Source organism: Cygnus atratus, chromosome 8 (genome assembly GCF_013377495.2).
Source record: "Cygnus atratus isolate AKBS03 ecotype Queensland, Australia chromosome 8, CAtr_DNAZoo_HiC_assembly, whole genome shotgun sequence".
Lineage (NCBI taxonomy): Eukaryota > Metazoa > Chordata > Aves > Anseriformes > Anatidae > Cygnus > Cygnus atratus.
In genome coordinates this window covers 32853380-32881242 of record NC_066369.1, presented here as the reverse complement: position 1 = coordinate 32881242, position 27863 = coordinate 32853380, and the positions used below count along the sequence as shown (strand labels likewise).

General features: G+C 39.7%; 1 protein-coding gene across 1 annotated transcript in view; it reads left to right on the top strand.

Moving 5' to 3' along the window:
* The window catches only part of SLC44A5 (solute carrier family 44 member 5), an 84995-nt gene extending 59178 nt beyond the window's left edge, over positions 1–25817 (top strand). Inside the window, exons 8-22 of the mRNA XM_035564392.1 lie at positions 21–144; positions 1352–1435; positions 3315–3427; positions 3888–4019; positions 6443–6542; positions 11445–11537; positions 12484–12571; positions 13826–14088; positions 16908–17002; positions 17382–17485; positions 18780–18853; positions 20672–20742; positions 22399–22487; positions 23137–23221; positions 25613–25817. Of these exons, the coding sequence (XP_035420285.1) occupies positions 21–144; positions 1352–1435; positions 3315–3427; positions 3888–4019; positions 6443–6542; positions 11445–11537; positions 12484–12571; positions 13826–14088; positions 16908–17002; positions 17382–17485; positions 18780–18853; positions 20672–20742; positions 22399–22487; positions 23137–23221; positions 25613–25725 (1628 nt within the window). The 3' untranslated portion in view covers positions 25726–25817. The remainder of the gene's footprint in view (positions 1–20; positions 145–1351; positions 1436–3314; positions 3428–3887; positions 4020–6442; positions 6543–11444; positions 11538–12483; positions 12572–13825; positions 14089–16907; positions 17003–17381; positions 17486–18779; positions 18854–20671; positions 20743–22398; positions 22488–23136; positions 23222–25612) is intronic.
* The last annotated feature ends 2046 nt before the right edge of the window (positions 25818–27863 follow it).

The following is a 27863-nucleotide window of genomic DNA, read 5'->3' as shown; positions in this document are numbered from 1 at the left end:
TGCTTTGATATTTTGAATAGTTCTTAAGAGATGCTTCCCAGACTTCTCAACAAAGAATGGTGTGCTAACTGTGGCAAATCAGACTACGTTCAGAGATGGAAGAGGGAAAACAAGAAATGTAACTGATCTCAGGGAAGCTGCAAAGTAGGTTTTACTGTTCTTTACCTCTCATTTGCTGCATTATAAAATTGTAAAATAATTTAGGAATTGGAAATAATAAATAATTGGAATCTGTTGTAGCAAATGGCCGAAGGTAACCAGGCAAGATTTACTAGTAAATGGTCTCTATGCCTGGGCACCTGCATAGTTCTAGTAAGGGAAACCATCATTGTGTTATAAAAAAAATAAGCAGGGAGCTAAAAGTTTTAGTTTGATTGTCTCAAAGTGATTGGTTTTCAGTTTTTAAATCATTCTTCTTGTTTTTCCTAGCAAAAATCAGTATTAAAGAAAGCTAAAGAAGGCGTAAAGTTAAACCCTCTTGGTCTTGGCTATTCCTTCTAATGATGGTCTTTACTATGGGCATTTCACCTCTTAAGGGTGCTCCTGTTTTTAAGAATATGTCTAATGGTCAAAAAGTGTTGTACTGGGCTCTGATGCATGAGAACGCCTCCCTTGCAGATGGAAAGCTAGCACCTCCAGTCCTTGGTATTAACCAGGATGAGAAGAAAATACTGAATAGCTGAACTTTTCCAGCTTCTGTCAGTCCTCATCCTGTCTGAAGAACAGGGGTACCTCTTCATGCCTCTCAATCCAAAACTGCCACACTCTAGCACCTTACCAACCCTGATAACACCCACACCTGTAAAGTTCCCTTCTTCTGGCTTGTACAACCACATTGTCTAGTCTTACCAAATCTTTAATTTCCTTTTAGGAAAACATGAATGTGGCTAAGCACTTTGTGAGATAGGAAAAAATTCCATAAATTCAACCTTTATCTTCACTGTACTCTTTTCTGCTTCTGTACTATTAGCAGTCCTGGAGTCACAACTGCGTGGCTTTTAGTACACTGCAGATCTTAATAATACATGATTTTCTTGTGACATAATAAGCAATTGTGGTGATAAAGCTGGTGATAATCAGCACTCATAGAGCTTTTCTAGTAAAGCTCTATCAGGAACAGTATAGACTTTTTAATGCAGGTTTTTTTTGAGGATTCTTAACTTCAGAAGAATTTTCTTTGGCATGATTTCGATTGATGTTGGTGTAGTTAGAGAAATGAAGCAGGAGAATAGTAATATGATCTTCTTACTATCAATGATATTTCAAATTCTTTCACTGGGCCTATTTGTTGTTTAAATAAATTCTGCTTTTTTACCCAAAGCAATCTTTTCTTTGGTTTGTCTTTTCTCAGCGGCATCAATAATGTCTTGGATGCACGCTCAGTTGGAATGAAAATTTTTGAAGACTACGCCATTTCTTGGTATTGGATACTAATGTAAGTTTTTAATGGGAATTTGTAATTCTTCCAAACACCCTTTGGAGTGTACAAGAAATGAAAAAATATGGATCATGTATGTGTTTGTTACCAATCCTACTTTTAAACTCAAGGAGCGACTGTAACTTCCTGTCATCACATGATGATAATGTTATGATTTCATACATGAGGTAAGAATAACACAGCATATATACATAGAATGTCAATTGATGTGGAGTAGGTTTTAATATCCTATGAGGAAAAATAGGAGGTGATATCTTCTGTTGCAGGACCCATCTGTGTGGTAACTCCAAAACTGAAACTCTTACAGACTTTCAAACCAATTTGAAGTGTCAAGTGTCATTGGTATTTATATAAAACACAATTTCTAAATTCATACTGCCAATTCAATGTATAGCTAAATCTATTATAAATCTGCTAGTGCCGATTAAGTGGGCAAAGCAATGTCAAGAACAAAAAGCATGGAATAACATTAACTTTGTCTTGCAATTAATATTCACTAATCACCAATCAGTAAAAATGCAGCACTGAAACAGAAGTAGTGGTGAGCTACTTCTACTTCTACTTCAAGCTTCAGTTTAAGGCAAACTGTCTGTTGAGGACAGTTGTTACCATGCTCTCAGTTTTGATGTTACTAGGACTCATGTATATCTAAAGAGATTTAATCAGGCTACTGTCTATACTTGCACAGGTAGCCTACTGCTTTCAAGAACAGAACCATAAGCTCCGAAACTACAACTTGTTTTGAGGAACATGCTCTGAGTTTCAAACAAGCCATTCAGAAAGTGAAAATATTTCACTCTAGGAAGACTTTAGGGGCAAGGATGTAAGACTAGCTTACAAAGACTTAAAATATAAGGTGATTTCTTGTCCCTCTGCCCATCTGGCTTAGTTGGCCCAAAACATCTCAGCGTTTTTGACTCTTTATGATCAGGCTGTCCCACATCCTGTCTTTGGTAACTGGCTAATAATACTGGGAACATTCAGAAGAGAAGTTATCACACACAGGCAAGATGTTTTAAATTTTTATGAGTATGTACTCAATACAAAATTCTGATATAACACCTACAAAAATTCTGAGAAATTAATGTTCTCTAAATCATCTAAGGTGGATTTTTGTTGAAGGGGAATTATTATTCACATTGCTTTAGAATGCCTGACCTAAAAGTAAAAAGGCTTTTTGCAGTTGTTTTTTCCTTTCTGACTTGCCTTCTGGGAGTGTAATGAGAATAAATATTTCCCTGCTGCAGACCTGAGAAAAAGAAAATAGTGTGTAGATATGTTTCATAGGGGTTCCATTGATGGGTCATTAGAAGTCAGCTCTTACAAGTTTCTCTTTATGCATCACAATATCCTGATCATTCCCTGTTCTGACGGGTAAATAGTCACTGTTTTTCTTCCTAAATTTATTTATCTTTGTTTAGAAAAGCTCCTAGAATGTCACTTTATTAAAAGTGTTCCTTTCCAAGTAGGGATCTTTAATGGAAGACATAAGCAACCTCCTCCTACACAGGTAGTCCTCTACTTCAACTTTCTATACTGTAGACTACACCATGTCCTGAAAAAGGCAGTGAGTTGTTCAGCTGGTGTAAATGACTATAAAGTCATTTTTGGTGCTAGTCCCATTCAGCTGAGCTGAGAACCTAGTGGATACAAACATTTCTGGCTGTGCCCTGTGAGATCATCATATCTAAGCTACTGGTTTCTAATAGCAGATGATATCCAAGAGGATGTATTTCATAACGAAGATTTTGAAATACAGTTTTAAAAATCATTCTCATATGACACAAAGTGACCTCCACTTGGAGTAACAGTCATGCAAGAAAGGGAAGATTCTCACACTTTTCCCCCCCCATGTTTCTGTCTCTTATCTCTCCAGTGGGTTGTTCATTGCAATGATTGTGAGTCTGCTCTTCCTTGTGCTGTTGAGGTTCACAGCTGGGGTTCTCTTCTGGATTTTCATCTTTGGCGTGATTGGAATTATAGGTTATGGTAGGTGTAATCTTCTAGCTTCTGAGGCTATTTTTCCTTATTGCTTAAATCTGAGCAAGGAAAATCAGTAATTATATCAATTAAATGGTACAACTGGGATAAGTAATGCTCAGTTTTGGACGCAGTTTAGTGACAAATGCTTAAATGACAGTGAAACTTAGTAAGAATTCAGCTGTGCTGACACAGCACCAGATATAGTAACCTGAATTATTTACCTATGGTATGCTTAATGTATATTCATTTGCACTGATATTTCTTTTTGTACATGTGATTTTATAATTCACTAATTTCTCGGTAATGCATTTTTTATTTTTGTTTACTGACATGTTGAGGACATAACACTTGGCTTGTAAAAATTATTTTTAAAATTAATTTTAAATATTAAATATATATATATTTTTAAAAACTTGTCTTTGCACTCTTCAGAAACACACTTTTTATACTAATTGCTTCTTAAAAGGCATCTGGCATTGTTACTGGGAGTATGATCATCTCAAAGGCATACCTGGATCTGACCTCACCGTTTATGATATCGGATTCCAGACAGACTTCAGAGTGTACCTACAATTGAGGCAAACATGGCTAGCATTTAGTAAGTGCCCTTTAAAACCTGTATCAATTAATGGATATTCAGGAGAATCAATCACTGTCTTTTTGCAGCGTTTGCCTTGTTAAAACTCCTTCAAACATGTCATTCAGACAGGTAAGAATTCTTTTTCTTTGTATTGTGCAAAATCTCTGGTTTTAGAAAGGATAGTAGTGTATTTGGAAAAGGAAATAATGCAATCACACTGTTGATGGCAGTGAATAATGATTCTGGGAGAGACACAGAAATTAGATTAATAACTATGCACATCTTTGTGGAACTCTTTATGATCAGATCACTGCTTTTTTTTTGGAGGCTGCACTAAGACTGTGGAACAACCCTTCACAAATTTCATCATCTTTATTTTCAAGAGTGCTTCATTGCCTTCTCTTACAGGGTCATGTGCGTCTGATTTTAAAATAAAATTCTACTGGAAGAAGAAAACATGCACATTCCTCCTCAGGAAAGGAGGGGCAGAAGAGAGAACAAATATGCGGCAAATATTAACTGCATTGCAGTTACTACTCTATTAGAAGGCACATGGACACTGTAACTGGGATGGTGAATGGGACATAGCCTAGATAAAAACTGTTAGCTGAATTAATAGAACGGTATATTGCTTAAATCTGCTTTCTTTGCTTTGTGTTTTCGTTGGATCATTGAGCTTGTGAGGCATCTTCCTATGTACTGTTGAGGCAAATCTTTTTAGTATTCTATCTCTAGAGGGCCTTTTGACTGTATTATGTTTTTCCTTGTAACTCTCCAGTCCCTTCTGCTGCCTGATTCTTAGCAGCCAATGTGTAGTTTATCTAGAGGTCAGTGTCACTTTCAGACAAGTAAACTAAGGTACTCAGGAACTGTCCAAATGATTTGTCCAAAATCACCCAGCAAACCAGTTAAATATCCTTGATGAAAATATAGGTCCTCTCAGTCCTAGTCTAGAACTCATCATGTACTAACAATGCTTTCGTTTTTTCACAAGGGGAAAAGTCACACTAACTTAACTGAACTGAAATGAGACCAACTTTAAATAAAACTGATTATGTTTTCCTTCATGAGGAACTCCATCAAAATAGGTGCTAAAGTGCATGTAACAAAAACTTTATTCAGAACAAAATCTGTGGCTCTGAGCATCACAGTGGTTACTTGCCACCTGCAGTTATGATGGCCAGGGGTGCTGATAATATTTGTAATCATGTTTTAAGAGTATCTGTGTATATCTCTGTCTGGATTCTGAGTCTATGTCTTAGCTGTGACAGCTAAAGCCAATCTCCATATCCTTTTGCAAACTTCCAGGCAAGCCAAGTCCTAGGAATAGTTATCCCTTCTGTTTTCCTCTCCCTCTACAGAAATTCCTGGTTTCATCTGAAGGAGTCAAGTCCCACTGTGTGCAACCATCCACAACTGCTGGACAGGTTTATCATAGGATCATAGAATATCCGAGTTGGAAGGGACCCACAAGGATCATCGAGTCCAACTTCTGGGCTCATTTAGATGTTGTCTAACTATCTGAAGCACCCAGAGTTAATGGATATGTCTCAGAGTTTGAAGAGATGTGCTTCAGGACCCTGTCTTATCCAGATGAAGTGCAGAGATTATTTATTTATTTATTTATTTATTTATTTTACTTTCTAGTGCAGAAGTAGGTTTTGAACTGACACAAATAGAAATCAGACTGATCAGACTCTTTGAACCAAATCTGGGTTATGATTCAAACACGGCTAAGAAATGTTGTGTGGTATACCACTCTCAGCTCTCTGACCTCAGAAGTTTGATTCCAGCAGCACAACAGGAAGGTGCAAATAATTTGTCCAGAACTGTCCTATCCTTCTCCTTCTCCTTCCTTCTTTTTTCCATGTGAAGTGAAATGAGCTCATGCCAGGTTAATACTCAAACAAAACTATTGATTTATGTACATTTAAATGTTAGAACAATATGCATGAGAGAAACACACTCTTCATGAAAGAGTTAACTCATTGTCTCCTTTTTATTTTATTTACTGTATTTAGATACTACAAATTAGCAGCAGTTAAGTATTAACATGGAAAATGCTTGTTTTTGAAAAATATGGTTTGTTATGGGTAAACTGTATTTAAGGGCAAATGGTACGGTCATATTTCAGTGGACGATTATCTTTGCCTGAGAATGCTATCTTCCATTTTTCATCTAAAATTACAAATGCTGATGTCAGGGTCTTATACATTCTAATTCCCTGCGTGTAGAATTGTCCTACACTGGCACTTACAGAACTGTGAAATAGAACTGAAGATTTGCAGCTGCAGTGAATGAAAGGGAGAAGTGCTCTAGCAGAGCATCTAGTGGAGTTCATGAGCAATAGTGTAAAATGCAAGGCAGGAAAAAAAGCAATTTACAGGGGCAGTGTATTGGTTTGATTCTTGATAAATTTTTTTTTTTTTTTTTATTTACAGTGATAATACTTTGTGTTGTTGAGGTCATAATAATACTGATGCTGATCTTCCTAAGGAATAGGATTCGGATTGCTATTGCACTGTTGAAGGAAGGTAGTAGGTATGTTTGTCTGATCTTAAAATACTTTTAACTTTATTAAATGATCTCTAGGGTATATTCTTCTTGAGTTTCATCTTGCACTACAAAGAGCAGAAAGTTGAGAGTAAAAGCACAACACTAGGTATGTTGAGAACATTAGGTAGTATATGGAATGCTGGTTCTCTCTTAAAGAGGTTGTGCTTATAAGAGCTTTCTGTTTTGCAATAAGACATTTCTTAGCTCTCAGTTTCCTGCCTTAAAAGTACATATACAGCTAGTGGTTCCATGTATCCTGAGTGCAAACAGGTATAACAGCTGAAATGTTAAATGCAGTCCATTATAATAGGAGGGGCCTGGGGACCTATTGCTGCGAACTTTGCTCTGTAACTGGACTGTCTCCAAAATGACATACAGGTGGTGGAGTTTTGGTGTGTTTTTTTTTTTTACAGTGACTTTTATTTAGAAAAGACTGCCTTCTTCTGTCTCCAATTCACAGAACCATAGAACCACAGAACCACAGAATATCCTGAGTTAGAAGGGACCCACAAGGATCATTGAGTCCAACTCCTGGCTTCACAGTGTGGACATGCATAAATCTGCAGAGAGAAAAGGAGACTTCCATTACCAGACATTGCAAAATGGCTCAGTCCAAGATACTTCTTTTCAGCTCTGAGCAAATAGGAAATCAGAGCATGTATTTTTTATCTGAAGGCCTAGGAGACCTCTTCATTTTGTTTTTCCTGAAATCTGTATAGACTTTGCAGTAGTTCCTATGTTTTGCAGTGCCAATCATAGAATTGAGTTGGGAGGGACCCTCAAGGATCATCAAGTCCAACTCCTGGGTCCCCAAAGGACCTCCCTAAATAAATAAATAAATACATACATAAATAAATCAGATCAGATCAGATCATGTGTCTGAGAGCATTGTCCAAACTCTTCTTGAACTCCATCAGGCTTGGCACCGTGACCACTTCCCTGGGGATATGATTAGTTATTTTTAAAACTGGGTTTGTAACAAAGGGAAAAAGGACTTGAAAGATCAGGCCCTTGGATTTCATTTCAAATAGGCAAAGGTCTGATTGGCAACTACTGAAAGCATCTTCCTTGGCAGTAGAGCTCTGTCGTTAGAGCACATTGACTTAACTCTGAGTTTATCTGTGTGCACTTGCTTACAGTTTTCTGCCATCTCCATTGGCACTGTGGTCTTCAGGAATCAGGATCTGGGATTTTTGTGACAGGATTAACAAATACTGAATTTCTGTATGCAGTCAGATATCGATTTCTTATGCTACTATGCAATTAGGGCATAGCAGTTAAACTGGACAGTACTAGACTATATACTTTAATTCCTGTTCATTAAAACCAGGGAACACTTTCAATACCCTGTAACATTTTTTGTTTGTAGTCTTGACAGATAGGAGGATTTCAGAAATTTTATAAACTTCCTGCTGAGAAGTAGTAACATTCTATAGTTTTTCAGCAGCATGGAGAGGTCACTTGAAGGTGATATTTTTATACTCATGAATACAGATGAGGTGAAACAGGCCTTACAGAGAGATCTTGACTAATTAGAGGGCTGGACAATCACCATCAGTACGAAGTTTAGCAAGAGCAAGTGCTGGATTCTGCACCTGAGATGGGGCAACCCTGGCTGTGTGTACAGACTGGAGGACAAGAGGTTGGATAACAGCCCCATGGAAAGGGATGTGGGGGTTCTGGTTGATGTCAAGTTGAATATGAGTCAGCAGTGCACACTGGCAGCCAAAAGAGTCAAGTGTATCCTGGGCTGCATTATGCACAGTTGAGCTAGCTGGTTAAGGGGAGTGCTTGTCCTGCTCTACTCAGCAGTGGTGCAGCCCTCACCTTGAATACTGTGTATAGTTTTGTGCACCACAATTTAAGAAGGACATAAGACATTATGAGAGAACATCCAAAGGAGGGCTACAACGATGGTGAAAGGTCTAGAGGGCAAGATGTGAGGAGCAGCTGAGGCCCCTGGTTTGTTCAGCCCAGAGCAGAGCAGGCTGAGGGGAGGCCTCATGGCGGCCTGCAGCTCCCTCACGAGGGGAGCGGAGGGGCAGGCACTGAGCTCTGCTCTCTGGGGACAGCAACAGGACCCGAGGGGTCGGCATGGAGCTGGGACAGGGGAGGATCAGGCTAGGTGTTAGGAAAAGGTTCCTCACTAAGAGGGCGGTTGGGCACTGGAACAGGCTCCCCAGGGGCCCCTTGGTCATGGCACCGAGCCTGGTGGAGTCCAAGAAGTGTTTGGACACTGCTCTCAGACACAGGGTCTGATTTTTGGGTGTTCCTGTATGGAGCCAGGAGTTGGACTCAGTGATACTTGTGGGTCCCTTCAACTCAGGATATTCTGTGATTCTAAGAAACACTATTTAATTACTGTAAGCCTAAGAGAACATGCTCTGTATTCAGGAAGATGAAAAATAAGTTGCTAATGACTGGAAATCAAATTATGTTTCTCAATACCCTTTAACTATTCTTTTAAAAATATTGCAATTATAATACAAAAATCCAAAGTTAGAGACAATTAACAGTCAGTTTGCTGGAGTAACAGTCTGTGGTTTTAGTAGTAACAAATAGGCCTATTAAATGCTGAACACTGCTAATATGTTGTGATTATTTCTCAGAAAGCATAAAAGCTATGACCTCCTTTGTGACTCTTAATGTACTTTTACATCCATAGACTAGGATGGAATTTGACGTGTTCAGGATCTTAACATCTTGATTGCATGTGACAGTTCCCTTGTATTCCCCACACTCACTCACCCCCTGCATTTACTTACTAGTTTAGCAGCAGAAGCTGAATAAGTTTGTCTCCTTTTATATTTTGGAAACTGCCTCTTATAAAACAAATGGCATCAAAAGTACCACAAGTTATAAGAGAAAAACCGTGAGCAATAGTAAGAGATGAAAAAGCTTCTGATAAGCTTATGGTGTCACTGGAAAGAAAACTTAGACAAGTGGGAAGAGGTACATGAGTGTAAAGGGAACCAACCTGTAAGCTTCAGTGAACAAAAAACATGCTCTCCACCATCACATCCAGTGAGACACCAAGCTAAAGGTATTAGCCTGTGAGACACCATGCTACCAAGAGGAACAGTCCCTGGTGGAGTAGCAATTAGTATGCTTAAATTCCTGCTCACTAGTTACATTCTAGCCACAAAAAGTACTAGTAGACTGCTGCCCTCTAAAACATCAGACTTGATGTACAAAGGGGTTCTCTAAGCTGTCAACAGTGCAAGGCTTATTATTCTTTCTGCTTTCCAACAGCCAAACACCAGCACCACTCGTTTATGGCACATACAAGAATGGTGTTTTTACCCTGCTGAGCAACTGAACTCCACCACATCCACTTCCTCACTCCCCCTCCTCAAAGAAAAAAGGGGAGAAAATGTGACGGGAAGGGCTCAAGGGTTGAGATAAGGACAGGGAGATCACTCACCAGTTATTGTCACAGGAAAAACAGACTTAGCATAGGGAGATTAATATAATTTTTTGCCTATCACTACTGGACTAGAACAGTAAGAAACTAAAAGCAAACTAAAAACACCTTCCTCTCCATCCACCCTCTTCTACCTCTTCCCCCTGAGCAACACAGGGGGACAGGGGCTGCAGTCAATCCCTAATGCTTCGTCTCTGCCGCTCCTTCACAGTTAATCTCTGCCCCAGTTCCAGCATAGGTTCCCTCCCATGGGATGCCATCCTTCCCAAACTGATCCTGCATGGGTTTTTCACAGACAGCAGCTCTTCAAGAACTGCTCCAATATGGGTCTGTACCACAGGGTTCATCCATCAGGACCAAACTGTTTCAACATGGGTGGCAGCTCCTGCCAGATCATGGCTCATGCATGGGCTCCTCTGCACAGGCTGCAGCTCTAGACCAGAGCCTGCTCCTGCAGGGGCTCTCCATGGGCCGCAGCCTTCTTGAGGCCACATCCACCTGCTCCACCATGGGCTCCTCCACGGACTGCTGTGTGGAGATCTGCTCCACCATGGGACCCATGGGTTGCAGGGGGACAGTCTGCTCCACCAAGGGCCTCTCCACAGGCCACAGGGGAACTTCTGCTCAGGTGCCTGGAGTACTTCCTTCCTCTCCTTCTTCACTGACCTTGGTGTCTGCAGGGCTGTTGCTCACTCCTTGCTTTCCCAGCTGCTGTTGCTCAGCAGTTTTTTTCCTTTCTTAAATATCCTCTCACAGAGGTGCAGTCAACATTACTTATTGGCTCAACTCTGGCCAGCAGCAGGTCCCTTTTGGAGCATGACATGGGGCAGCTTCTGGACTCTTCTCACAGAGGCCATGCCTGCAGCCCTCCTGCTACCAAGCCCTTACCACGTAAACTCGGTATGAGGAAAGTCACAGTCATGGGAAGGTGTCGGAATGTCCTGGAATTCTGAAGAGAAGTGCAGTGCCTCTACCCAGACTAGCTAGTACTTAAGACAGGAAAGGAACAATGGGAACGATGTCCCAAAATACAAAGCAGTAAGGGATAATTTCAGGCTATGTAGGGGCTGAAGGGAGAGCATAGAATCTGATCAGAGTAGGACATGGAAATAAAGGATAACGTCTGTAGCAGTCAGCAAGGAGATATGATTGAAATGGGTTTATGACCTGGAAAGAGCAGGATCTGTGAAGCAGTAGTGGAGGAGGAGAAAGTAGAAGACAGGCTCGAACATGGCAAATTAGTGAAGTCATCTGTACTGCTGCCAATAAAGTAGAGTGGTAGAAATATTGAAGTGAAGATATATGAAGGCAGTACCTGCAGTGTTTTGAGATCCCAGCACTAGATTATGCTACCATTATCAACAAATAGCTCAAAGTAAAAAAGATGATGTTAGAAGTTGATAAAAAGCTTTTTTTTTCTTATCTTGTTATAGCTTACGTGACATGTTTTCTTTCTTTCGTAGGGCTATTGGCTATATAATGTCTACATTGTTCTACCCAATTGTCACCTTCATACTCATTGCAATTTGCATTTCCTACTGGGCTGTGACAGCTGTGTATCCTTCTGTCTGTGTACATCTCTGGAGAACAGTCTTCTGCTCTGCAAGAAAAAATCATGCTCTGTGATATCACCTTAACCAAACCCATGTCAATAGGGCTATTTGGTCACTTAGCACTTGCTCCACTGATGCAGGATTGTTCCTCACTGCACAGTTGGGATTGATGTACAAATCAGACAGTAGACTTAATTTCATTAAAAAGAACTGGACTAAAATTCTTGCCAAGGCATAGAGGATCATGCAAGGCCTTAGTATACTACATAAGGTGGACTTTAACAGGTGAAAAAAAGCCCTCAGCAAAGAGGGAATATGGCCATTAATGTGCTGCGTGCTCTATAGGCCCAATGTTAATGGTCTCTTAGCTGGGGAGGCTGCTGGTGTTTTTTGTTCAGAAAAGTATAGGAAAGGAATGAGAATATATCGTGCACTTAGTCCTCTCTAAACTGCAGAACAGAAATAACTGTTTGTTCCTGGAACAGCAAGGGTTCGGCAAGATATTAGAGAGGGGAAAAATTGTTTTTTTAAAACATTTTTTTCTACTTTCACGTGCTAAGAATGCCAGATTTTGCTGTTCAGGACAATGTTAATTTATTCTTTTGCTCTGTGTCTCCTTCCACCAAAGTATGAACCATCAAAGAACCACTGCATAATCTGCCGTACCATAAGTAGGTGTGCAAGAGAGACTGACACAACCTTCAAGGTTATTCCCCTTGCCCATTCTGGTCAGGAATTATCATAGTTCAGGGATGGAGTTTGCCTTAGTTCTCTGAGTAATGAGAATATTACATCATACCTGTCAGCCCTTCATGTACATATCTGCATAGCAAAAGCAATTTTTCTGTTATCTGCACATATTCTTTAGAGCTAGTGGTTCCCCACTTCAGAGTCTTAAGTTGCTCAAAGCCTACAGTTGTGTGATTCCTCCTTAAAACATTTAATTAAGTTTTTTAGCTACATCAGGAGAACCTGTGTATAAAGTAATGGCTAATCAAACACTGTGCAAGTATGCAAACCTGACTTGTGACCCAGAGGTAAGTGTAACTAATATTTACTTTTATTTATTCATTTATTTATTCATTTATTTATTATTTATTTATTTGTTTATTTATTTATAATAAATGTTGTACTAATTGCATTTCTTAATTGCTATTAGATGCAATGCTAGTAGAAAACATGCTTATTTTAAATAATGTTTCCTCATGTTAAATCTGAAAATAGTTCTTCAGGTAACACTTCTTTGTTCAAAGCAATTTACAGATATAAACTGTTTTTTCTTCTAAACTGTCCTGTGAGACGGGTAGGTATTAACAGTTTACAGGGTGAGGGAGGGAGACACAGAAATACAGATTTTTTTTTATAGGTGTTCTCAAATTTGCGAGGCTTCTATTTCATTGTCCTTGGTTCATTTTAATTCAAATGTGGTAACTTACCAAGATGCAGATTTGGCCTCTAGTTTTCAAATGAATAGTATATATATATTTTTTTTAAGCTGAGCAGGTTTTCCTTAATGAAACTGAAGCATATTAGGACCACAAAGATGATCAGAGGGCTGGAGCACCTCTCCTATGTAGAAAGACTGAGAGAGCTGGGTATGTTCAGCATGGAGAAGTGAAGGGTCCAGGTACACCTCATTGTGACCTTTCAGTACTTAAAGGGGTCTTATGAAGAGGGTGGAGAAGGACTCTTTACTTGGGTAGATAATGATAGGACAAGGGGGAATGGTCTTAAACTAAAAGAGGATAGATATAGATTAGACATTTGGAGGAAATTCTTCACTGTAAGGGTAGTGAGGCACTGGCACAGGTTGCCAAGAGAAGTTGTGGATGCCCCATCCTTGGAGGTGTTCAAGGCCAGGTTGGATGAGGCCTCGGCCAACCTGATCTAGTGGGTGGCATCCCTGCCTGTGGCAGGGGAGGTTGGAGTTAGATGATCTTTAAGATCCTTTCCAATCCAAGCCATTCTATGATTCTATGCTGCTATAATTCTATGATTCTATATTTGTCTTAAAAGTAGATTTCTGAAATTCGTATTCCATTTTTGTTGGTTTCAGATGTGTGGTGAACAGGTCTGTTTGCTAACTCCGTAGTTTAAAGTTAAGCACCTGAATAAGACATTAATATAACCCCCTAAATATGTAAACAGGTTGCATACTGTTGGAGTGCAGTGTTGAATAAGCTAATGAAACATCAAACAGAATTGTGTGATTTTTATTAAGTCACTTTCAGAGACTTTCTACATGGAATTCATTGCTTATCATTCTGGTTTTTATTTTTCTTTCCATACAGACTTTTAACACAACCAATGTTACCAAATTATGCCCAGGTGCTCAGTGTACTTTTGCATTTTATGGAGGAGAAAGTCTGTACCATAAGTACATCTTCATCTTTCAGTTAGCCAATGCCTTTGTTTTTCTCTGGCTGGTAAACTTTGCAATTGCACTGGGTCAGTGTACCCTTGCTGGTGCCTTTGCCTCTTATTACTGGGCCTCTCGAAAACCAGCTGATATTCCACTGTGGCCACTCTTCGCTTCCTTTGGACGGGCAATACGGTAAGACCGTGAAGCTGGATGTAATCCCTGTTATGTGTTCAACAAGTGCTGTTTTTACAATTTGGGAAGCCAAATGGAGAATATCAAATGAAAGTGCTTAGTCAGGAAAATGTAGTTTTTAGGGGAACGCCAAATCCAGTAGCCCAGTAGAGGCAAGGCAGCTGCAGCTTGATGTCCCCCAGTTCAACTAGTTACAAGGCAGAGCAGTTATTCCCAGTAGGTGCACACACCCAAATACATGTATACAACAAATATATACACAGCTGACCATGCAGATCAACAGACACACACACAGAGCACTTGCACAAACAGCACTAGCCCCAGTAGCTTCATCCTGTTCCCTTCTGATCAGGACTCCTGACTGTTGAGGATGATGGTCTGTTAGTGTATGTAATTCCCACTAATGGACTTTTATCCAATTGTATATATATAATATAAGGTGCATATACCACCAGTAGCCTGGCTCAGACACTTGATCTATCCAGTAGCTGGCCCCTGGATCTCCTAATTCCCCAGTTGCTGGCAGCTGGATCTATGTGACCCTGAGGCCCACAGCCCCACTCCAGTTGCTGTTACAGACTCCATCCCTCACGGACAGACACACAGATACACAGACACAGACACACACACACCCCTCTCAATAACCCCCAGACATTATGGTCTCTCTGGAAGTTGTCTGGGACTCCTGGTTCCTCCTGTAGTTAGCCTCTCCAGGTGACTTTCTCTTAGAGACAGACACACAAACAGGTCTCAGTTAACATGCAGACCCGATGGTCTCTCCAGCAGTTGACCAGGACCCTCAGGTACCTCTGGCAGCCAACTCTTCTTGTCGTCTCACCTTCAGAGAGACATAAACATACTTGGCTCCCAAGCTACTTAAGCTACTCACTAGCTAATCAACCTTAACATCCACTAGCAATCACACTCACATACTATTAGTTGCTTCAGTTGCTGGCATCACAGCTCCACTGGCCCTCTGATGTGTGGTCTGTGTCAAGCTGCTTGCACTTAAAAATCCATCCCCACACATATCCACACAGAAAAGAGTCCCTCACCCAGGAAAACAGAAATGCAATTTAATAAGGTAGGTCAGACTGTGCTGATCAGGTGCAGTGCATGGCCACAGAAGGTGTACTAACGTGTAGCTGTTTACATGCAACTTTTTATCCCCTTATTCCTCAATTTTTCCTGCATTTATTCCTCCCTAAACTACATTGATTCCCCTCTTAACCTGCCTTTGATTCCTCCTCCCCTAAATATCCCATAGTAAGTCTTGTGCTATCCCAAAATGCTCTCTCTTCCCCTGTATCCCCTAATGTGTCCAATACCCCTAGTCATTAACACTGCCCAGTCCGAAAAGTGCTCAAGGAATTCAATTCCATTGATTCATCTTGATGGGTTTCACACCTGGGCCATGAGGCCGATGGCTCTTCTGGGACAGGTGTCCTTTCCTCTGAGTGCACTGTTTGGGTTCCCCCACCTGACATTGTGCCCCTGTGCTTGTGGAGATGAGCCTTTCATGGGACAGTCCATCTCCTGTGATGGGCATGGGAGGAGCAAGGCAGTGCATTATTCAGGATGCACACTCCACCATTTTTGCTGTGCTTCCCCCCTCTCCATGCCCTAACCTATTGGTCATTAGAGGACAGCAGGACCAGGGAGGATCATCCCCCTGTACTCTGCTCTGGTGAGGCCGCATCTGAAGTACTGTGTTCAGTTTTGGGCCCCTCACTACAAGAAGGACATTGAGGCCCTGGAATGTGTCCAGAGAAGGGCTATGAAGCTGGTAAAGGGCCTGGGACACAAGTCCTGTGAGGAGTGGCTGAGGGAACTGGAGTTGTTTAGTTTGAAGAGGAGGCTCAGGGCTGACATTGTTGCTCTCTACAATTCCCTGAAAAGAAGTTGTGGGGAGCTGGGGATCAGCCTCTTCTCGCAGGTAACTAGTGATAGGACTAGAGGGAATGGCCTCGAGTTGTGCCAGGGGAGGTTTAGGTTGGAAATTAGGAGACATTTCTTCTCAGAAAGATCAGTCAAGCAAGAGTAGTTGGAACGTGTTGCCCAGGGAGGTGGTGGAGTCACTGTCCCTGGGGGGGGGATGTTCAAGGAAAGGTTGGACGTGGTGCTTAGGGACATGGTTTAGTGGGTGACATTGGTAGTAGGGTGATGGTTGGACCAGATGATCTTGAAGGTCTTTTTCAACCTTAATGATTCTATGATTCTATGATTATTAAAACTTTGGTGCTTCCTGTCAACTTAAAGAAGGATGCCCTGATTCATGAAGTGCCTAGTTTACTAATAGCAATTAAGGAATAAACACTTTTAAAACATAGGTATAAGATTGACGTAGTCATAATAATCTTTTGATACATAAAGCCTCTCTTGACTTTATGAGACAATTGATTCACAATCTACCTTATAATTAGGCTCCTATAGTTATCTCCCATGGACACTCTGTCCAGATTAGGATTGACTTTATTCTAGAATAATTTATTTTCCAAAACTGCTCAAAGGGATTCAGTAAAAGTGAATGAATTGTAGTGATCTAAGTTGTGCCACATGCTCTAAGCAACCTGAGGTAAGAGAGTCATTACTACTTTGGCAGGGGGGTTGGACGCGATGATCTCTGGAGGTCCCTTCCAACCCCTACAATTCTGTGATTCTGTGATTACAGCTTGGCACAGGCTTTGTACTTATCTTTTTAGCTGATAGCTTATGCTGGTAGGGAATGTTTAGCTATGCCATTGTGATTAAGACATAAAGTATAATTAGAGCCAACTGCTGTGAATACAAGCCATTAAATAGCATTTAATTTCTTTCAGGTACCATACAGGTTCACTGGCATTTGGAGCTTTAATTCTTGCAATTGTCCAGCTTATTAGAGTAATACTGGAGTACTTGGATCACAAACTGAAAGGTGAGATTTATGAATCTGCTCTAGCTTATTAAGAACTCCTTTTGTAAATGATTTCCTGACTTTCCCAAGATGTTTTTTGAGCAATTAAAAGAGGTGAATTCCACATTAGCACTAGCCATTTTAGTTTAATTCAAAATCAATGAATTTGTGCTGATTTACTCAAATTGAGTAAATTGGGAGTTTAATGCAGAATTCATTCAGGACATGAATATGATCTGACTTAAAACTAGTGAGCTAAATTTGGTTAGGAAAGAGAGTTCGTACATAGAAGAAAAGAAATATTTCTGGTTTTGCCACAATGTAAGAATTTATTCTGAATAGATTTCTTTGTTCTGAAGACTGTTCATGAATGCTATGATGTACTCTCTCCTTTTTTCAGGTACACAGAACTCCTTCACTAGATTTCTACTCTGCTGCCTCAAATGCTGTTTCTGGTGTTTGGAAAAATTCTTAAAATTTATAAACAGAAATGCCTACATCATGGTATGTGTTGTCTTTGCATGTGGTCTCCCCTGTCTGGGATGGTAAAATAACCTAGCTACTTCTAGTTGGTCAACAGCCAGCAGTACTAGAATATGCTGAATAAATAATGGCATTTATAGGAGTTTTCAGGAAATGCATGTGGTACTACCATGAAAAAGTAAGATTTTTTTTTCCTTCTTCTAAGCTCAGCCTTTTCTTGACTGTCTTTTTCCGTACTCCATACCCCACAAAGTAAGTGGAAAAGGATGGCATAACTGGTTAACTTCCTCTCTGAATCAGTGGCTGAAATCCTGATTTCAACAGGAATGTTATCTTGTTTTGTATTGCATGTTGGACACTTCTTTGTGGTGGCAGGATTTGAATAAGGAAGTCAGAAGGCATGTGGTGTCTGTATTTGATCCTGGAAGTCAAAAGCACAAATTCTACTAGCAGCAGCAGTGATGTTACTCTGAAATAACCCTTGTTATTTTAGCTTCCTGAAGAGAAATTCCAGATTTTCACCTAAATAGACATACACAGATTTCACCCTAGGATGTTCTGACTTGAAACAATTTCAGTGATTGAAAATGACAGTCACAGATGTTATCTCAAAGGAGGTGGCTGTAATGAATCTATTATAGCCCACTGTTCTAACAAAAGATATTTCAAATTAATGCTGTCTTGAAGAAGAAGTATTCTTTTTGAATATCTTTTTTACAGTTGGCAAACTGACTGTACTAGAACCAGAAGAGGTTTTCTAGAATATCTTACCCTTGTGGACACTATTCCAGAAAGAAAAAATGTTTTTGTTCCTGTATGGCTTTAGCTGCCATGCCTTATGCTGATGTAAATCTACTGACTTTGATACTGGTGTTGCTGATTTATTCTCAAGAACAGAGTCAGGTTTAAGTCAATATCTAAATGGGTCGACTCACTTTTGCTCTACAAGCACCTGTTCCTTTCCGCTGGCTATAAATCTTACATGGGTAACTAGCTAAGTAAGAAGAATCCCTCAGCAAGTAGCATTTTTGCTGTGCTTGGAAAACTAAGTACTGAATCTGCTGCCTGCAAGATCACAAGGGGTAGCACACTCACAAACAGGTGATTTGGAGGGGAAAGATGGATGGTATTCTGTTGCAGCTCGATGGGAAGCATCGATAGATAACAGGTGATTGGGGGATTGTTCCTTTATGTTCATCTGAGTGTTCCATGGCCACAGATTAAAAAGAACTATGCATTACATGTAGTATGATTCTTAAATACAAAGAGGTATTCTGATTATTTAAAACACTTAACAACTACTATTGTTTTGCAGATTGCTATATATGGTAAAAACTTCTGCACCTCAGCAAAGGAGGCATTCTTTCTGCTCATGCGAAATGTGGTGAGGTAAGGGGCCATCTCCCAGTCCTTGGAAATGTCAGGTTTCCCTGCTATTGCACGCTGAAGACACACTTCCTTCCTCTCCTACCTCTACTCCAACTATTAATGTAAGCTGGTTCTGTCCCATGACATGACCATCACTTCTAAAAGCCAGTGTGTAAGAGCAAGCTCTCTGGCACAGTAACCTGTGCAAAGTTGATCTAATATAGCAGTTTTGTTTTGATTGCTTGTTTAAAATCCTAAGCACCCAATAGATTATAATAGTGCCTCCAAGGAACTAATGGAGTCACTGAGAGGAGATCTATGGGTATACAGCAATGCAATACTCATAATCTATTGTTTGTGTGTTTCTTGAGCGTTTGTCCACTTGCTTTCTCTCAAAAAGGAAAACCGAAAGACCTAAGTCTATAGATTGCTCCAGAAAGCCTATGGGGTGTTGAAATGTGGCAAGAAAGAAGAGGGAGTACTCTCAAAAACAGTGTGTTTAACATAACCAGATCTTCCCTGGTGCTGGGAACTCCCCAGGTCTGTTTCCCCACTACCAAGACTGCTGCCAAACTCCCTGTTCTCACCAGTACTTCATTGTTCTTGGCTGTTCCTGTAATACTGTGGGATCAAAAAAGAATGGGAGAAGAACGTGGGAGCAGGCCATGTTGATGCCATAGCAGACAATCTAAGCAAGAGGCACAGTAAAACTGGTTAGGTAGTTTATTTAGTGAAGAACTGGGAGCAGGAAGGTAATGGAAGGGGATGCTGAAAGGCAGCAAAATGGAAACAATGCTTAAGAAAGAGGAGGAAAGGATTGGAGACGGGAAAATTGAGTACATATCAGAACAGTGGTGTCCACATTGTGTAGTGCTTGTGCAATAGGAAAGAGAAGCTGCATTTGTTTCCTCTCAGAACCACTGCTTCACCGTCCTTTGTGCTTCTGCTCTAATCAGTAAAAGCAACAACTAAAATATAGGTATATAATTTTATGGTTTTGAACAGAAATTTTTTTATCTTGTGTATTTTGCTTCTATTGCTGAACTCTGACAGGCTAATTATGATTTGTTCTTTTTAATAGTTATAATGTTTATTTTTCATGGTAGTCAGTACTGTATACTGCAATCTGCATAGCATTCAGTGTTGTCATGAGACTGAATATGCAAAGCTCATTTTCCATGCCATTATTTACCTGAAGTTTCTGGTAAGACAGGCGGGCAGGCTTTCGAGCAGAAACTCCCTGCTGTTGCTTTCAGTGAAGGCTGCAGATTTACTGTCAATTTTTTTGTCTACCTCCATTCATTCATCTGTGACTGTCCCTCTGCTTTGCAGCCTCCTACCTTCAGTGTTGTACCATGATATCTTAAGATAGTTCTGTAGATTTGGCATGATCTGGAGTGATGAAATGTGGCCAGATGGGACCAAGTGAAAGGAGGACGTACCAGCAATCTACACAAACATTGCTTTTTGTTATGGTGTGTACTTTGCCTCTTCTGGGCTGGTTTGTCTGTGACCCAAAAGAAAGATTGAGATAAAGATACATTTTTATTTTTATTTTTTTATCATCAAGAGCAATGAACAGTTTCCAAGTGCTGCAGCAGTGTTGCTGCATTAAGGCCTAATTCAACAAAAGGCTCAGTGTTTTTTTTGCCTCACAGGATTAGGTTATAACAAAGTCCATCTCAGTGTTGCTTTTCTGCATTGTTATACTGTCAGTCTGTGAAACCAGCAGTAAACAGCTTCTTGGCCACATTTTGTCAATTACCCATAGATGTAAGGAAAAAGAATACAAATGTCTGGTTTGTGATAGTTATATATCATTTGTCTTTTGCTGAACAGAGTCGCAGTTCTGGACAAAGTTACAGACTTTCTTTTATTCCTGGGGAAAATTCTCGTTGCTGGTGGTGTAGGTAAGCTAATCGATTTTTTTCCAAATTGTATGTTCTTATTTTCTGATACCTACAAGTATGCCTCCCATATTCATATATGCTTGGTTAACAGTTGGAGGTTCTCCTTGTTCTGACTATTTGGAAAGCTGTTCCCATATCCAAAGATTTGCAAGATTGAACCAAAACAAATATATATTTTTCCCATTTTTTTTCTTTGTATGGTCATAATAATATCACTTAGATGCAGAGGGTAGGATTAGATTAGGTATAAGGAGGAAATTCTTTACTATGAGAGTGGTGAGGCACTGGAACAGGTAGCCCAGAGAAGTTGTGGATGCCCCATCCCTAGAAGTGTTCAAGGCCAGGTTGGATGGAGCTTTGAGCAATCTAGTTTAGTGGGAGGTGTCCCTGCCCATGGCAGGGAGGTTGGAACTAGATGATCTTTAAGGTCCCTTCCAACCCAAACCATTCTATGATTCTGTGATTTCTGTAATTGCTTTTACTGTGTTTGCATGTGTTACTAGCACAAGGGCTTCTGCAGACAAAGCGTCATAGCTGGATCAAATCAAATTCACAACCAATAAGTCAGTCATAATCTGTTCTCCCTCCATGAGAACTGAGCAAACTTGCACATGACATTCAGCTGGTAGCAGACAGCACACATACAAGAGGAGATGGTACAGATCTGCAGGAGATGGGCCTGAAGCTCTGCTGTATTAAAGCCCATTCAAAAGAATTTCCAAGCTATAGGAACAAAATAGAATATTTCTAACATCTTCATAGAGTTTTCTTTGTTACCACAAAATATCAAAAATCATTTTTTGAAAATTCATATAATTCATGGTTTGCTATGATAAAAAATAGATTTTTTAAAATTTAAGCACTTTCAGAAATTCAAGTTGGCAGTATTTCATTACAGCTTTTCTAAATTGTGACAGCAGTTTCAAAATATTGCTATACTAATATACGTATTTTGTATTCTGTATACTTTAAAAGATTACTAATGAATGATATTTTTACTAGAAACGGAAAATTAATACCAGGACCACATCTATTTTTTTTTGGTCATTACTGTGGTGTGACGTTCAAGATGGGGCAGCAAATTTGATTCGAAACACATTTTCTGAAATGCTAGCCATGAAATACTGAAATTCATTCATGTCTTCTTTCTCTTTAAGAATAAATCTTTTTGTCTGTTTCTGTTTTAAATGCATTGTTCTGTTCTAAATTTATTATTCTGTTTATCACTAGCACTGTCATTTCTCTTTTTAATCTGAAATAGTTAAGTATTTCTTCAAGCAATAAAATCTAAAGCAGCAGGAGTTTGCTCACTTTCTTCCTTATTTTAGAAAAATCCACCTGGTGGTCTTAGTTATTATTCCATTCTATTGTCTTTTTCATCATTATTTATTAAATCCAGTAGAACGATGAAATAAACCAATTGATTAAAGTCATTTTGGGCCCATGGATATCTTTACAGTAATTGATTCATTTACATCTCTCTCCTGTTCAGAATACAGATCCAGGAAATAATTAGTATGGAGGAATTAATTGTTTACAAGCTCTTGTAAAAACCAGCCTTGGATCTACTGTCTGTTGGTTTTGTCTCATCCATTCTTTAGCTGTTAGAAGATCAGAGTAGCCCTAGGAATCACTAACCTTTTGTGCTTCTTGCAGGTGTTCTTGCGTTCTTTTTCTTCACACAGAGAATACCAATCTTTGCACAGGAAGCACCAGCATTAAATTACTACTGGGTACCATTGTTGGTAAGGCAACTGTCTAATCCTCTGAACACTGCAGGCAACTTGAGGTGTTCAGACGAGACAGGGCATGTTATGGTAACAGCTCCTGTCACGCTCTCAGTGACATACTACCCACTGAAGTGAGGAGTGAACTGCTATACTCTACTCCTCCGGGTCCTTCAGGCAGAAGTGTCACTGCAATGACTCTGCACATTCAGAGAAATTAGTTTTCACATCTGCTTTGCTCAGACTTTCCAGATAGCAAAGGCTGGTGGTGAGGCACCAATGACAGTGGGGATTATAATGAAAAAGGTCTGTGATGCATCTCTTTCTCCTTGTAGCCCTCATAGACTCTGGAACAGCTCCAGGATGAGTCATTCTTTAGAATAATATCTTGAAGGAGTTCAGAATGTTCTTGGCATATAATCTCTGTGGGGGTTGAAATGGCTCCAATTTGGCAGCTGAAAAACTGGTGTCTACTGCATGTTAGGATACAGCGTCTTGAACCTGTAATACCTTTTCACATCAGTAGTAACATCTGATAGAATTATGGAGCTGCAATTAATTCTACCAAAATTTGCTTAGCAGACTAGGCCTCTTATTTGTGTTAATACTGCCATATTGATGACAAACTAACATTTGGGGTTTTATTGTGCTTTGTTTTTTTTTGTAGACTGTCATTATTGGCTCCTACCTAGTTGCACATGGGTTCTTCAGCGTCTATGCAATGTGTGTCGATACGCTTTTCCTCTGCTTTTGTAAGTACTGAGTTTTGTTTCACTAATATCTGAAAGCATTCTGTGGCACTCTCAAAGGGACTACTGTTCAATTTTTCCAGCCAGAGAATACTAAAATCATAGAATCACAGAATCATCTTAAAAGAAATCAGTTGATCTCAAATTAGGACATAATTATAAGAAAAGAATGTACTTCTTACAGAACACATTCCCTTTTCTAGACTTAGAGGGTTAAAGAAATAAACATACTAATTTCTATGATGAAAGTCATTCTGGTAGGTCCAAGTGAAAGTTACGTGATAGTGATTGTTCTCACAACTGACAAATTATTACATACTAAGGGAATACTGGAATAGTAACAGTCTTGATCTATCATATCCACAGCGATCACTGAGGTAAGATAAACATGATAGTACTGATTCTACTCTTACAGTAGCATAAATGCTTTGCTTCCTCTGAATCATAACCATATTTAAACACACCTTCCTAACTCTGCTTCTCTAGGAACTGAAGTTAGGATCAATTCTGGAGATACTGGGGTGTCAAACAATCACAGGAACGAAATCGGTCAGAAACATTTTTTGGCATCCTCATATGAAGCTTTACTGCTATAAGTAGAAAGAATAGCCTTCTGTAGAGTAGCTGTATTTCACTTCTTACCTCTGTGAAAGTTTAGAAGTGTTACCACCAAAGAAAGCAAGGAATCATGATGATTTTTTCTAGTCAATGAGGTGGTTATATCAATTGCAAGGCAAGTGAGAAATCTGGACACGTGTGTTCATGTATTGCCATCTGTGCAGGATATTGATAATTATACTTGGATGTTAAGAATGAAGATACAAATGATTATGTTTGGGTGCTACAATGACACCTGAGTCTCAGTCTTACTTGACTTCTGTAGAGTTGTAGTAATGGCTGCATTTTCTGAAGGAATCAGACCCAAATAATTCAGTCACGTTGTTGATTTCACATCAGTAGGTAACTAAGCACTACCATGCAGCTCTCTGTCCTCCAATGGAGGACAGAGACAGGGGTTGAAAATATGATGAAAAAGTACGATGAAAAGAGACTAATAAAATATGATGAAAAAAGCTAATGGGTTGAGATAAGGACAGGGAGATCACTCAGCAAGTACCATCACAGGCAAAAACAGACTTGACTTGTGAAAGATTGAGTATATAATCACTTAATAACAGAGTAGAGCAGTAAGAACTAAAAGTGAAATAAAAGCACTTTCCTCCACCCCCCTCCTTCTTCCCTGGCTCAACTTCACTATTCATTCTTCTACCTCTTCCTCCCAGGTGGTGCAGGAGAATGGGGAATGGGGATTGTAGTCAGGCTGAAAGAATACTTTGTCAGATGCTGAACCGTCAAGGTGCCTCTCTTCCCAGGCTCCAATGTGGGGTCCCTCCCATGGGATGCCATCCTTCCCAAACTGATCCTGCATGGGCTTCCCACAGACAGCAGCTCTTCAAGAACTGCTCCAATATGGATCCATACTACAGGGTCCATCATTCAGGAGCAAACTGCTCCAACACAGGTCCCCCACAGGTGGCAGCTCCCATGAGATCACCTGCTCCTATGTTGGCTCTCACTGGGCCACAGCCTCCTTCAGACCAGATCCATCTGCTCCACCGTGAGCTCCTTCATGAGCTGCAGTGTGGAGATCTGCTCCGCCACGCACTGAAACGGGTTGCCCACAGAAGCCGTGGATGCCTAGCCCCTGAAGTTGTTCAAGGTCAGGTTGAATGGGTCTCTGGGCAGCCTGATCCAGTGGGTGGCATCCCTGCCCATGGCAGGGAGGGGTTGAAACTAGATGATCTTTAAGGTCCTTTAAAAAAGAAAAAGGTCTCTTAAAAAATAAAGTTATGTGCCCATCTCATTATTTTAAATTGATATTCTGTTTTACTTCCCATGCTTCCATTTTGTACTGGACAGTAGGAAATCCTATATGATATTGTGTACTCACAGCATCAGGTTTTCAAAAGAATTTCATCTTAACGAAGAAGGGTCCAATTTTAAAAAGTGCTTAAATCCAAGTCTCCCTTTAGGACAAAATGCTAGGCTGCTTTAGGAAAACTGGCCACCAGTGTGTAAACATGAGTATTCCTGAATATTTCCACTTATAATGCCAAAACAAAGAAATGGAGAATAAAAAGGATATATTGCCGTCATTTTAAAATGGTTAGATGTGCGTGTCTTTGCTTTGTGTAAAATAAATTCTGGCTTGAGAAAACAGAATTTTTTGGTGTCCTTCAGCAATTTAACAATACAACTAAATTGCCTTGAGATTTTTTTAAAACGTTGGTTCTTTTGCTGTCTCCCTTCAACTCTCTCTCTCTCTTGTTTGTGTGTTTGTATTTGGTTGCACTGCTGTTTGCTGCTTTGGCTGCTTTTGCTGTGTAAATTCAGGTGAAGACCTGGAGAGAAATGATGGATCTACAGCAAAACCCTACTTCATGTCAGCTAGCCTTCACCGAATTCTAGGGAAGAAGGAACTGAGCCCTAAGAAGGCAGTAGGATAACATACAGTAAACCTCAACATCAAAACAGTATCAATTTTAATCAAAATGTGTATAAAAGGCACAAGTAAAAACAGTACATGATGCTTCTGGTTAATGGGTGATTCTTTTTTCCTTTTGCTTACATCTAAAAAAAATCAGCAACATTGGTAATGTTTAACTAATTTAAACACTTAAGCTTGTGAAACAAGGCCACGTTTTAGTTTATAGAGTGCCTATGAAAAGGAAAATGTAAATTTGAAGCTTTTCTAAGTCTATAATAATGTTTTAATAACTTTTGTAACACAAGTTGCTGCCTTAGATGACAGCAGTTTTGATAAGATTTCTTTTTATAAGTGTATATTTGTAAAAGATATTCAGGCAATTTTTTGAAAGCACTACAATGTAACCTAATTAGCCATAAAAAGATAGTTTGAGATTCTCTGGTTAACCAGGAGATGCTACTAAATTTGTAAATATGGTGCTATGATTGTATTTTTTTTGTACATGCTGGTTTTCAGCTATTTAAACTGTGATTATACATGCATTAATGATTCCCTACACTGAAATATGTAGTAATATTTTAATCATATCCATGACTATTTTAAGAAATGATAGTATCATGTAGTCCCACAGAAGGAAATTGGAGAAGACTACAGTTGGTACTGGTTTAAGTGAAGTTTTCTATGAGTAGTGCTTAAAAGATGATCTAATTGAGAAATGGTCCTTTAGCGCTTAAAAAAAAGTGAATTGTGGTTCACAGAAAAGGGGTTTCATCTGGTCCCAGATGCTGAATGTATCACTTCTAGCTGATGTGTAAGAGGGAGGTGCTTGTACTATCCCCTATCTTTAATCAAACTCTGATTATGTTCTACATTATGTAGACACTGAGCTGCACTGAAAGGAAAACCAAATTCAGACTTTTTTTTTCCTTGAAGGAAAGTCTTAGTTCTATATGTACACAAGGAACTTCATTGCATTTGCCTAGCTGGCAAAGGCTTCTTAGCAGACATTGCAATGACCACGTGGATTCTAAGAGGCAAGTGTGCTCTTTCTGCACACTTTTCTCTAAGCTTTTGGTGGCTCACTTGGTAAGACGTGAAGATAAGACATTGAACTTGAGTCTTACATGATTCAGGATTAATTAGCTACCAAAAGATGCTCCAAAAGATTAAGTGCTCCAAAAGATTATTGGTTATTAGAACAAAATCTTTTCAAAAAAAATCACATTAACATTCTATTCAGGTCTATGAACCTCCCTTTAGTAGAACTATCAGAGGTTAGTAACATCTTTGTTCATAGAAAAAGTCTTACACTCTCTCTGAGTACTTTTCAACTTTGTTACTGCCATGAGCTGAGCTGGAAACGTTTTAACTTAATCTCGTAACTACCCAAGGAAACAACTATATTCAGGTGTGCTCCTAGTTTTCATGGATTCCCCAGTACTGAATAAGGTATTCCATAACAATCCACTTTCCAGGACTGTCATGTGGCATACTTCTCCTAAATTTATGACAGGAATTCAGCTGCTGGAAATAGTTTTCTAGCCCAAGGAGTCCTTTGGTGTCATAAAGAGAAAGGCAAATTCTTTTCCAGATGATTTGAATTCAAATTTCTGGGGAAATTTATCAACAATACACATTCCAAAATGATTTTGCTCCCTGACTTACGGCTCCGACTGTCCTTCATGCAACAGATTTGGGGTTAAGTTAATGCACAAATGATTACCACCCATCTTCTTGAAGTCATGGGCATGATAGGATCTTGAAATCCTGTGAATGGAGGCAAAAGTGACAGGATGCTTTTATGCATTCCCTTATCCAGCTGCCACTGTAGCGCTTTCCCCTGAAGCAGAAATGAGTGTTTCATTTTTGGACTTAAATAATGTAAACTAAAGACTTACAGTTTCAAACATAGCTAATGACTGTGGGAACCTTCAGTTTTTGAGAACCCCACTTGAGATACCATAAACTTACAGAAAGGGCTGAGAAACATAGCTTCTGAAAATTGACTGGTGGTTTTCACTGACGTTATCGTTCCTTTCTCATCACGTGTGGCAATGAGTATACAACCCCCCATCGTTCTAATCTTGTCTGAGAATTAAGTCAATAACTTTATGAGGCATGTGTCACCAGTCCATGATTAGATAACCTGCTGGTCTG